General features: G+C 38.2%; 1 protein-coding gene across 4 annotated transcripts in view; it reads right to left on the bottom strand.

Annotated features, from left to right (window-relative positions):
• The window catches only part of COBLL1 (cordon-bleu WH2 repeat protein like 1), a 135,968-nt gene that overhangs the window by 20,719 nt on the left and 101,543 nt on the right, over window positions 1-13,706 (bottom strand). For all 4 annotated transcript variants that reach the window (XM_054043730.1, XM_054043731.1, XM_054043729.1 and 1 more), the window contains exons 5-9: window positions 12,771-12,809; window positions 7,769-7,866; window positions 7,415-7,657; window positions 1,573-1,723; window positions 1,044-1,118 (exon numbers count right to left, since the gene is read on the bottom strand). In XM_054043730.1, coding sequence (XP_053899705.1) covers window positions 1,044-1,118; window positions 1,573-1,723; window positions 7,415-7,657; window positions 7,769-7,866; window positions 12,771-12,809 — 606 coding nt within the window. The remainder of the gene's footprint in view (window positions 1-1,043; window positions 1,119-1,572; window positions 1,724-7,414; window positions 7,658-7,768; window positions 7,867-12,770; window positions 12,810-13,706) is intronic.

Here is a 13,706-nt window from a genome sequence, read left to right as displayed (position 1 = left end):
CGCTAAGAATTTTATTGCTCTTCTTATTACTCTTTATAATGTAGGCACAGTATAATGGTATGTGACCCCATGTACATGTCTGCAACCATATTTCCTCAGGGTGTGATCTTAGATCACAAACTAAACAGGGACAGAATCTAGTGAGGACTTGTGATTCAATCAATTACAGCTTTTTCATTCATGCACAGAACTACTCACATCACAACTTTTATCCAAGTTGGTAACTGGTTAGTGACACAGCTGGCTTTAAATATTGTTTGTATCCAAATACATTATGGGTTTTTCTTGGTTGGTAACTGAGTTTCCCCCTTGCCAGAGGCCTAAGATAACACATAGGTCTCTGTATAACTGGTGTGGCACACTTATGTTTTCCAGTCTAAAGGGACTCCCTAACCAGGCCCATGTAATCACTTTAGCTCATCTGCCTGCTTCTAGTTATTTGTACAGTAGGAAATCTCAAAGTGCAGAGCCTCATATACTGCTAATGCCACTCCATGTGTGTGTCCTTAAGACATTTTATCCCCTGCTGAAATATTGAGATAGCACTTTTCCCAGAATGCACTGATACAAAAACATAGGCAACACGGTAGTTATAGTCATAAAAACAAGAATGATACTTGGTTATGTTGGGTGGGGAGGGAAGCGATGTATGGACATGACTCAACTTCTGACCCAGACTCACACAACACAGGTGGTGTTCTTTTTTAAAACTATTTCATGAATGTCTAAATATTCTAGAATACCCACTAGATATCTTTTTAAAATGTAACACATAATAACCAATACAAACATCAGGTGTTTGTTACTATATCATGCAAAAGTAAAGCTTTTGTACTTTAGAAAGTCATAAATACGTACAGAATTGGCGAGGGGGGAAAAAAAAAGTATCCAGGGAAAATCTCAAATTTAAATGATAGTTTAAGACAAATACAATAATGGGCCTGAAATATCTGCAGCATGACCTTTTTACTATTTCTCTTTATTACCGTGCTTTTATTATAACTGTTCTTGACTATGTTTTAATAATATCTGGGAAGAACTACCTGTTGGAAACAGTACTTCTGTGTCTCTTTCTTCCACAATACTTTCTACAGGGGTTGATTCTGCAGACTCTGATGCTGAAAAAGTAAAGAAAATGTTAACAGACAGCTTTCTTTTTAAATGCAATCCTTTATACCGATATAAACCTGAAACAAAATTTCTAACTTTGACTTTACAGATTAGTGTGTTTCTAAGGAATGAAGTACTTTCGTCTCAGTGATCAAAGCTTGTTGCAACCACACCTACAGTACTGTCAATTCCATGTTCCACCCCCCCCCCCCACAGCCCTCTGTGCATTTCAATTGTTACAATATTACAGATCTTGACATAGAACTGAAGTTTGATACATGACATTTTCCTCTAACATTGTACTGTTTTCATCTGTCCTTTTACCTAAACATATTCTTAAATAAAGGTGTTTGACATGTAGGTATGGTTTTACTTAAAAGTTCAACTAATAGGGTGACATTTCTTTAACATTAATATTTAGCCTAGGTCCATTTCTGCCTAGTTAAAAAGTAAAAAGATTACCAGTTCTTTTACTGTTGTCACTTTGGTCTTGTGGTATTCTAGAGGGTGGGGAGGGCGCTTTGCGCTTAGTCCTTCTCAAAGAGGAGTTAACAGATGATGTGCCACTCAGCTGCAGAGAACCTGTTCTCACGATTCCTAGTCTCAACTGACCCTAAGGGGTGCGGGGGGGGGAAATCAAAAGAACAAGAGTATTCCGAGAAACAGAAAGAAAAGTCTGATTATTGTACTCCAAAATTTATACCTGAGAACACACAATCCTCATTCACTATTAACCAAAATTCAAACAACTAGTTAAGTTTCTAATAGTTTCTCTGAGCAATACTTTTAAACTATTCCCAAGGGGAAAAATAATCAGAAAATGGTGGAGCGGTAAGTGAGGGGAATTATATCTCGTAAAGTGTTGGATATTCAAAAATGTATCACAACAGTGACAGTAAACAAAATTCGTTGTCACAAATGTTATGAAGAGAATAACCTGGAATCTCTCACGCTTTTAAAAAAGCCCATTTCAGAAAACTCTGATGGGGAATGTTCCTAAATATGTTGTAATATGGTGTAAAGACGTAACTGTAACAATATTTTAACAATTATTCTAACAAAAATAAGGATTTAGCTCTCTTTGCCAGTGTGCACACAATATGAAAACATCAAAATACACAAAGGTATAGGGCACCTGAGGGGAACTTTTTAGTTTATATCAGTGGCTCTCAAACTTTTTTACTAGTGGCCCCTTTCACATAGAAAGCCTCTGAGTGTGACACCCCCCCCCTCCTATAAATTAAAACACTTTTTTATATATTTAACGCCATTATAAATGCTGGAGCAAAGCGGGGTTTGGGGTGGAGGCTCGTGACCCCCTCTGTAATAACTTTGTGACCCCCAATTTGAGAACCCTTGGTTTATACAGTATGTTGCTAGGGCAGTCTTGTATGTATTTTTTAAAAAAACTGTTCAGTTTTCTTATCACTAGTTCATCATCTCAAAAGATAGTTGCCATAATTTTGCCTGCCATTGTAACAGCTATTAGCCTGATACTGAAGTAACCTTGTAGCTCTACATCTCAGAGTGATTACTTTCAGGATCCCAATGATAAAGAAATAGGTTTCATCCCTGGTCACAGATGCCCATTCCTGTAGCAATTTTGATCACTGTCACTTGTCTGTTTGACAGCATAATAAAATTCAGCAATCACATTCATTTTATGGTAGCAGAATCTACACTTGAGCCAGACCTGGGGGTCATCTTCAAAGGAGTTTTGTTTGTGCTTCAATTAAGCAGTCCACTTCATAAAGTAGAATATGAAGGAGCAGAACTGGAATAAACAGGCTCACAAATCTCCCTTTTACTGATGATCCCTCCATAATTCAAGAACCCATTGACAGCAGAATTCTTGACCTTGTCAATACCCATGGAGTAAGATGCCTTTCATTTATCAAGCTACCACTGAACAACAATTGTGTCTTAAAATAGGCTGACATTTGTTCAAAAAATAGGATTTAATGCCAACTTCAAATAAGTTTGTCACAGTACTATACATGTGTAATTTTTTTATTTGATAAATGTTGTTTAAAAAGAGGCTGAGTGAATATCAATAGGGAAAAATATGGTGCAAAGTTTGTTTCAGTATGCATATAACACTTTGTGTGTGACAATGTTGGCTGCTATTAAAGGGCATCCTAACAAGATAGCGATTATTGACACATTAGGAAAAGAGCCACTTAGCGATTCACATGAAACAGCACAAGGTTCTCAGGTTGCCCTGAGGACAAGATGGCTTAATCTTACATGGCATACCCCAACTAGATGTCAGTTACAAAGAGGACAGTAATCAATTGCTCTCCATGTCTATCAAGGAGAAGACAAGAAGTAACAGACTTAAATCCACAGCAAGGGAGATTTAGGCTAGATATTAGCAAAAACTCTCTCACTAGCTAAGTACTGGGATAGGTTACCAAGGTAGGCTGCGGAATCTACATTGTTGGAGATTTTAAAGAACACGTTAGATGAACATCTGTCAGGAATGGTCTAGGCATACACAGTCCTACCACAACACAAGGAGATAAATTAGATAACCTCTTAAGGTCCCTTCCCAACCCTACATTACTATGATTCTATATCCAGCTTTAAGAAGTTAATATAATGGGATGTGATACTGAGGATAGATAGGGCCTTCTAGGCATGCAAATCAGCCTAGCAGGCAGCTCGATTTTGTGAAGTATGATTAATATGCATGGAAACGAGGCCAATAGGAGAGCATCTATAAACCACATACCTCTTACTGTTGTTGGAAATAAAGGAACAAATTCTGCTCTTATTTCCACCCATGTAAATCTAGTATAAAGGGAAATTTCTTAAATTATGGTAATTGGAGTTCTTCAAGATGTGGTCCCTATCTATATTCCACTGTGGGTACACATGTGCTCCATGCACCTGAGACCAGAAGAATCTTGCACGCAATGTCTGTTGGTCTGTGCCAGTGCCCTTGCTCTCCTCATGCTCTGTAACTAGGGTATAAACAGCAGTGCAGAGCAACCGCCTCTCCAGTTCCTTTTCTCTCATGAATCCAATTATGATCCAGAGCAGAGGGGAAGGAGAGCTGGTAGTGGAATACACATAGGGACCACACATCTAGAAGAACTCCAGTTACTATAAGGTAAGTAACTTCACTTTCTTCTTCAAGTGCTGGTCCCTATGTGTATTTCACTGTGGGCGACTGATAAGCACTACTCAAGAGGAGAGGCTCTGAGGAGGGAGGCAGTATAGAGGATTGAAAGATTACTGCCCCAAAGGATGCATCATCTGTGGAGGCTTGAACTAAGGTGTAGTGTCTCATGAACATATGGATAGAACTCCATGTTGCTGCTTGGCAAATGTCAAGAAAGGGTACTCTTAACCAAAGCTATTGAAACTGCTATCGCTCTATAAAAATAAGATCTCACTATCTGCAGGTGAGGGAAATATGCCAACTGATAAAGTGGTATACAGCAAGAGATCCGCTTAGATATTCTCTGAGAGGATGTGGCTTGTCCACTCACTCATTCCTCTGTAGCAATGAACAATCTAGGTTACTTTCTGATTGGCTTTGTTCTTTGCAGGTAAAATGCTAATGCACATCTCAGGTTGAGGGAATGAAGCCTCTTCTCCTCATTGGTGTCATAAGGCTTTGGGAAAAGACACAGATAAGCATATTGAGGGACATCTGCTTTTATGTTTAGGAGATCCTGTCTCCTGTTCTCATAAAAAGACCCCAGTGAAAGGTCTTTAGTTCTGCTCCATCCCACTCCTGGTGCTAGGAGGTCATGATGCTAGGAGGCGCACATCTCAACATCTCTGGATGATGTACAGAGGAGTGTCCTGTCCCAGCTCTCAGTGGGGTCTCATTGCACACTCCATAAGGCATTTCCTAAGCTGGAGTTCTCGCATCTGTCAGGTTTGGCTAGGAAAGGAATGGCAAATACTGCACTTAACAGAAATATGAGCCTCTCTGAGGCAATAATGGCAGTGTTAGCCATCATAGCTGGAAAAAAAACAGCAGAGACAGGAGATGCAGCTTTTAAATCTCATTAACCTGGGCATAATCTAAATCCTGTACTTGGGGCCAGGGAGACTCCCTGGGAGAACTAATTAACTACTATAGTGAATAAACTGTACAAACACTATATACAGTTAAAACTTTATAAAACTTTTGAAATATTTACAGGTTGAGGACAAAAGGCTCAGCTTTGGCACTGAGGTTCCATCTCAGGCTACGCAATGGTAAGAAGGAGCTGGAGAGGCAGTCAATCTGTACTGTCCCTTATATCCTCGGTACAGAGCATGAGGAGAGTAAAGGCACAAGTATGGACCAATGAACACTGCTTCAAAGATTCTTATGGCCTCAGGTGCATGGAACACATGGAATTAACCCACAATGGAATACACACAGGGAACATCCCTCAAAGATGAACCATGACTTCAGTGGAGTTACCAGGATTTCCACAGCAGTAAACTGGTAGAATTTAGCCCATTAGGATTAATCAAGTATTCTTCACTACGTTAAGTGCATCAAAACTGGGAAATACCGAAGTTATTCACTCATTGTGGGTTACTTTACTTCCATGTGCTTCTGTTTCTCCTCCCACCCTTTGTTTGTCTTTTCTGTTCAGACTGCAAACTCTTTTGGGCAAGGACTGTTCCTTATTATATGTTTGTAAAGGGCCCAGTTCAATGGGCTCAACTCTTAAGTTTATGTCCTGCAGGTGCTAATACAAATAATGAATTATAATAGTCACCATCGATGCCCCAGGATGTACTGATTTTAATGGAACCACTTTTTTACATGTCACAGAATTTCTTCTCCTTGAACTCCTCCCCAGTGGCTAAGAAAATGTTTTGTTGTAAACCAGCACTGCTTGCAAATTTAATTAGACAGTGGAGTAATGCCTACTCTCCCCAGTAGATTTTTTTTTAAAAGTCTTTCCTTCACTGTTACATTCAATGAAGATGCAAGAAAAGACCAAGACAGACTGTTACTTAATTTTACACTGGTAAAGAAGAAAAATATTTTTCTCCTCTTCAAATGACAAAGCTTCTCAGCCAAATATAAGACAAAGTTTAGAACTTCTGTTAAACAGCGCTCTCTTGTGGTTTTTTTCATGTTAACTGGAAATGAAAAGTATTGTGTACAGGATAATTAGACTAATGGTTCATTTGAGAATTTTTGTTTACAGGACTAGCACCAAATTCTAGGCTATTTTTCATTCAGCATTTCATTTCATCTTTCTGGCATGCCAGTAGTCAAATGTATTTAAAAAAAGAATGCCTTTTATTCCAGATTCAAAGCACAGTGCAAAATACAAATATGCAGTGTTTCAATTTACACTGACACTTTTAGCCTTGATCTTTAATTGGACTTCACAACTGACAACCTGTGCTTTACCAAGATATTACCCAATACATTAATTTTCTCCCAAAATTTGTTGGAATGAGTTCAGTATACACTCAGATAACCTCTCTCATAACTTCATTCAAATGCATTACTATACAAGCAGACAATTTTATTAAGATAAAACTTCAGTTTAGCATCCTTGTGTTTCCTGCAAGTTAAATGTAGTTCCCAAGAGTCCCACTTGTTTCTAATAATTTAGATTGCAAGATTGTTTAGAAGACTTTTCTTCAACACCACATTAAACTGCATTTTACTACAAAGGATTAAGTGAGGCAATTTAGAAATGACATAAAATCCCAATCCGCTGTGTAGTTAATGGACATATTAATGTAAACCATAATGTATGCAAGTATATAAGCTATTAACTCAATAGAACAAGTTGAGGCTGAAACTCCTATTTATCACTCACACTGTTTAAAATGAAACATCCTTGTTAAAAAATAGTGGTTTTCTTTAAGTATATGTGCAGCACCAGTGACTTTAAAGTTAAGCAATGTACATATCTTTGGAGGATCAGAGCCTTTGTCATGATTATATAAATCTTTGCTATCTGGCTTTTATCAAATTGCTACAAATACTTTCTTCTTTCTAAAATAAAATTGACTTCTAATTTTACCCATATAAAAATGTATTAATAGAACATTGGCTTATTTTTATTCTACTTTTAAAAATACAGCCAATATTTTGGAAACATACAAGGATATTTAAAATGTATCCTTCAATTGATACACTTATCTCAGTGTGAAATATTTTTTGTTTCACTACTATATGCTCAGAAAATAGGAGTTTTTACTTATATTGTGTAACTATTTTTGTTCAAAGCCTCACCAGAAATACCACTGCCTCAGATACTCTTAATCAGTGAAACTTAATTGGGTGGGGAAGTGGAGAAGAAAAAGTTTAAGAATAGCTCACCTGTTCATTGTCATCAACACTACTAGATTTCACAACACAAGATGATGTGTGTCTCACTTGGGCATGTGCAAGATCCTGTGGGACACTTTGAGATGCAGGCATTGGAGGCAAGGGTGCTCTTCGCTTCTTTGGCATTTCAGATGGTAATGTGTTAGAGTCGTACTGCTTGGAAATCGTGTTAGATCTGTTGATAAAAGTTGGCCTGGGTTTGCTCATCAGTGGAGTTGCTGGGGCACTGGCAGTCTTAAAAGGAGGGGAAGAGATAATCAAACATTATGAAAGTGTTTGAACCAGCAAACCTGATTGTTCTGAGAATGTATTTAGACATATTTTGCTTAGAAAATGCCATCTTACTTGTTCTCGTTTCTTCTTACTTCGCTGAAAAAAGCTGAAAAATCCTTTATTTTCTCTCTCCTTCAAAGTATCTTGATTTTGAGAAATTTGGCAGGAGTCTACAACAGAAAATAATAATTCTAGACATTTATCGCATAGATTATTTTTGATATGTTTGGTATATCCTTCCAGCAGGCTGGTAGCAGAGTGTGTAGTAGAGAAAAAAATATTATGAGTAGCCTTTTGAAAGTACAGTTTGAAAAAGCTTCCTGACATTACCATGTTTTTTGCCTTAATTTTTCTCCTTAAGCAAACATAAATTAGGATGAATTTTACTTGCCAGTGATGTAAAAAGTGCTCCATATTAGCATTGCACTAAATACGATCAATCGTGTTAAAGATCTTAGTTGCGGTCAATTAAAATTTTAGAATTCCATGTACACTGCCATTAGAGTGACCAGATGTCCTGATTTTATAGGGACAGTCCCGATTTTTGGGTCTTTCTTATATAGGCTCCTATTACCCCCCTCCCCACCCCGTCCCGATTTTTCACCCTAACTGCCATATTCCTATGTACTTTATTTGTTCCTGAACAAAGAAGAAAAACTTTCTATGCATGTAGTGCTTATAAATGAGTATACCATTTTCAATTAAACACAAACCCATAAATATACACACACACCCTTAAATGAAGATGTGGCACAATGGTAACACTCTGACATCTCAGTATAAAGATCGTATCATAAACTAGGTATGAGCCATTGGTAAAAAGTCATCAAATGCTTGCTAAACCTGGGAGCAGTGATTTTCACTCAGAATTAGGATTCTATAAAAGCAATTTGTTATAATCTAAAAAGATTTATGTCCTATAGGAAAACTAAATGTTTTAAATGCACAAATATTGACAACCAATGCCACATACATATGGGATAACTACAGGCTAATTGATGATCAACCACTCTGAGTACATAAGGCATGTGGAGGGTGCAAGGAGCTCTTTCATTCTGTATTTCCTTTTGTTTTGGAGAAAGATCCTCCCCCATACATCATGTACCCTTTTAACTATCCAGCTCCCATTAATTCATAGCTTCTTCATTCTGTAGACCACCAGTACAGGCACCACAGATGTAATATATGTAGTGCACACATCCTAGGAGAATAAAAACTCATGAACACATGGTGTGCTAAATCATGCTACCAGAAATCCACATTAAAAATGGATAGAGGACTATATAAAGTGATTACAAGACAATAAGGTCTCTGGTTAAAACCCCAATAGGTACATTATGTATGCAGTTTTCGTCAGAAATACAAGGCAACATTGACAACTTGAGGCTAGGTTTGAAATACAAAAACATCGACCAAGTAGTGCTAACCACCATGAATGGTGTGAATTCCCTTGTTTAGCGTAAAAAATTATGATTAGGTCTGTATGCATGTCACTTTCACAAAACAAGTGAGAAAATTTATTATTATTATTGTATTAGAGTTTAAGCAAGATCTCAACTATTTCCAAGGAAAGACAAGAAATCAACTATTACCATTAAAAACAGTTCAACCACACTGATCAATGTAACAATATCCTGGACAAACCTTACTCAATTAAGTATTTTAGGATACTCATTGTATTAAAAGTGTGTGTGTGCGCGCGCGCAGAATGTTATGTAACTTGTCTAGGAGACATGACTAATGTAAACCGCTTGGGAGCTTCGAAGTAATCTTTTAAACAATGGGTAAGAAGACAAAAATGAACCTTTAAAATTAAGGGGGTTTCCCCAGGAAATTTCTAGGGGGTGTATGCAAGTGAACCTCCTCCAGTTATGCAAGAACTCAGCCTTTTGAAGCTTCACCCTGAGTGGGAGCCTTTATCTGGCTGATTACCTATTTATGGTGGCTTCAAAGATGAAGACAGGATAAAATAGTGGCTCTCAGAGTCATGAGGGTGCTAGTTCTAAGCAAAAGTTGTTATGAACTGGTGACTGCAGGAGAAAACTCCGTGTGGAGTTTGAAGGACTAATCACCAACAAGAGCCCAAGATCAGAGGTAGGGGTGATCTCGGATAAGCTTATTAGAATGCAGGTAGGTCCTTTCATTGTTTTTAATATGTTTGACCTGCGATGCCTTTTAATCTAAGAATAAATTAGAAGTGCTTGCTTAGAAAGAGCTGTGTAGTAACTTATAACTCTTGGCCAGGGGTCGGCAACGTTCAGCATGCAGCTTGCCAGGGTAAGCACCCTGGCGGGCCGGGCCAGTTTATTTACCTGACGACGTGGCAGGTTCGGCCAATCGCGGCCTCCACTGGCCACAGTTCGTCGTCCCGAGCCAATGGGGGCAGCGGGAAGCCGCAGCCAGCACATCCCTCGGCCCGCGCCGCTTCCCGCCGCGTGCCGAACGTTGCCGACCCCTGCTCTTGGCAGTTACACTATTTATCATCTCTGAAGAGAGAAGCAAAGCACACCTGCTTAGGCATTCAGTCTTTTGGGGAATAACACAGTGTTGGTGGGGAACTGTTCAGCCTGGAAATATCCTGGTGAAAAGGGAGAGAGATGCAAGTCTCTGCCCAAGATAGATGACGGCTGAGGAGCCTGGAGCCTAGAGTGGGTGCCCTTGCTGAACCACAGAGGGGGATACATGTGCAATTGCCCTGAACTGTGGCACACAATATGTGTAATTTTTAGATATGGCTACAGCAAAATGTCTAAAGTTTAAAACTCAAAAGTTGTCATGGATATAGTACTCAACAAGGGCTAGTGCCTTTGCTTGGTTTGAAAATAATTACTTTGCTCCCTCATTTTTTAATTATGGGTCTGTTTAGCAAGACTTTGGAGTGTGAACCTCAGTTCACTCATATTGGAGCAAATCCCCTGCACCCACTACACCACTGACATTTTGGGGATCACTCAGACCATAAGGGATTCTGTCACTTCTTGCCCTGTGACCTTGGAAGTGTTGATCATGTGTTGCTATGTCTCAGATCCCTGACACCAGTAGCCTGCCCCCAGCACAATGTCTCATCCTGGCTTCTACCAGCCTAGTTACTCCTTGCAGGGTAACACCTACAACCCTTCCAGTCCCAAGTCTGTCCTCCCAAAGTTCTGAACTACTGGACACTTGGACCAATCACTCCATATCTGACTTTCAGTCCCCATCCTCACAGGAAACCTGCACAACATCTTCAAACGATGAGCCTGTGAACTTAAATTCAGAACTCTGCTGGACACTAAAAACCAAAAAGACTTAACAGAGACACTGGTTTTATGGCGCATTACACACCAGATGTAACACACCAGATGCCCGCTAAGCCTCCTTTGTCCTACGACTGCAAAGGTGTTAAGTGCCAACTTCATTTCAAGTGGGAATCCCTTAAACTTAATCTGTATTTAGATGTGACACTCTGCCTCTTTCACCCCCAGAAGTTGGTCCAATAAAATAAATTACCTCACCCACTTTGTCTCTCTAAACTTAGTACATATTGACTAGTTAAAATAAGTGACAAGTTCTACTGTTAGAACCCATGGCATATTTGTGTAGCTAACAGCTTTTGAGGTCCACAACACAAATAGCTCACAATTCTTTTCCTTTTATTTTATTTTTTTTCAAAAATAAAAATACAGAAAAATTAAATGCAAAAATTGTATGTATACGTATTATCCATCTACTCATTTCTAAAACACCACTGTAAAACATTTCAGTACTTCTTGACTTCACTCCACTAAGTAAATTTTATTTCCAGACAAAAAAAAAGTTTTTCAAATATCACATTTAAAAAATAAATAAAAAAATTTTAGTATGTGTATATATAGATATATAGCATGAGTGTATATATTTTGCAGGACAGAGACAGGAAATTCACTTTTTTACACAGTTTTAGTTCCAATGTGAAGAATTTGTAGTTAAGTGCTCATTATTATTCATTGCTAAATAAAACCTGTGTTCAGATGGAAGTAGCAATGAAAATCTCAAGCAAGCCTCACAATCTTATTGTGTACTCAGGGTAATGTTTAAGGTTGTTTAAGACTAAGAAAATGAACCCTTCAGAGCCAGTACTACCCTGTCACAGACTTGCCTATAAAAACAAACAAACAAAAAAAACCATTATGGGACATAGGGTACTCTTCATCACAAAGGTGGGGCAAGTATTCTCAGGGCAGACAGTATGGTAATAAGCACTGTGCTTAAAATATTCCAGAATAAGAGTGCCTCGGGGCAACTCCATACTTAAAACATTGCATCAGCATAGCAACACTGATGCATCTGCACTGCTGTAGCGCTTTAATGAAGATTCTCTACGCCGACAGGAGAGGGCTCACTTGTCAGCATAGTTAATCCACCTCCCCAAGAGGCATAGCTATGTCAGTGGGAGAAGCTTTAAGGGGAGGGAGGGAGGGGAAGAGAGGTAAGGTTGGCATAACTACGTCGTTCAGGGGTGTGGATCTCTCACATCCCTGAGCGATGTAGTTATACCATTATAGGTCTGTAATGTAGACCAGACCTTATTCTGAATTAAGTGTGTTCCACACATGAAGCTAAATCAGGAATAATTGAATTCACACACTACATTGTTATGGATTAACTTTCATGTGTAGACACACTCTTATTCATGGGAAGACTTTGGATAAAGAAAGGCTACCATTATGTTTATTTATCATCTGATTCAGCCAACCAGTCCTGTTGAAATCAATAGGATACCAAACATGGTAAAACAGTCCTCAACAACAGTAAGGGTGGCAGAATCAACCTTTTAGTAAAACTTTTTCAGTCACTCAATGTTCAAGGGCTCCTGAGGAACATTCCTTTGTGGTGATCAAAGAACTACCCTAAATTAAAATTTATTGAAACACCGTATGATAGGCAGTATGTCAACTTCTGTAATGATAATTTATGCAAATCTGACACACATTATAGAACATTAAGGTACTTGTTTACCTTGCAGTCTATAAATGGCAATGTCTGAATGACAACTCTATAAGCTACAGTTTATATATGTGCTCCTATTTCCACTATCTAGCTCAGTAAAACTTACCTTGTAAAGATGATACATTGAAGTCAGCAGCTGAAGTGGCTAGAGAAAGAAAAATGGTAAATTAGTTATGATACTATTTATTAGATACTGTGGGTTGATAGATACTTAACTGTGGGTTGAGGGAAAGATGTAAATTACATATGAACACTCTCATCTGAGTTTCCAAAAACAGGAAAAGCTAGCAGGCCCCTTTCATAAGAATGGTCTTCCCTATGTAGAAGAGTAAATATCTTAGAATTATATCTAAAACTAACCACCACCTCAGAATTTGAACTAGTACGACAGTGAAATGCACACAAATTTATATCAAAGACCTGAGATGCCACCATCTGTACATGTGCAGATTGTGCTCTAGAGCACATCATATTAAAACTAGCACATTTGTTAATATTTCCCCATCAGTAGCAAATCATAACAATCCTCTAATAAAATCAATCCATCCACCCGCCCACCCTCCTGGATTGTTTCTAATAGAGAAGGGAAGGAAATTCATTTTGGAAAAAAGTTCACCATGGGTGTTGGCTTCTGGCAATTGCTAAAAGGATGCTGATTTTAATTACCTTTATAGCCCCAGAACAAACTTCAGTAAAGCAACTGGTCATCCTTAACCAGGGGAATAGAAGTTAAATAGGACATTCTAAAAATAAATAATATTTATGGTATTTTTGCTTGCTTTTAATTCTGACTATAACTGAATTGTCTGTTAAACAGAAAGCTGGAGTCTGGAAAACAGTTTTCAAGTTCAAATAATGTACATTTTTAATTTAGTCATTTGACCTGCCCCCAAATTATTGACTTTTAGCACATACATTCTCAAATAAAAAAAAAGTTAGGAATAGAGTCAGGGAAAGAACCCCAAACTAATTTTATTTTTTTGTCCAAAGCAGTAAATTGGAGGAAGATAGGTTGTTCCTTGGATCAAGAAAGTTATTGATT

The sequence above is a fragment of the Malaclemys terrapin genome, chromosome 11 (genome assembly GCF_027887155.1).
Source record: "Malaclemys terrapin pileata isolate rMalTer1 chromosome 11, rMalTer1.hap1, whole genome shotgun sequence".
Taxonomy (NCBI): domain Eukaryota; kingdom Metazoa; phylum Chordata; order Testudines; family Emydidae; genus Malaclemys; species Malaclemys terrapin.
The sequence above is the reverse complement of the archived record's forward strand: the minus strand, read 5'-3'. Positions and strand labels throughout refer to the sequence as shown.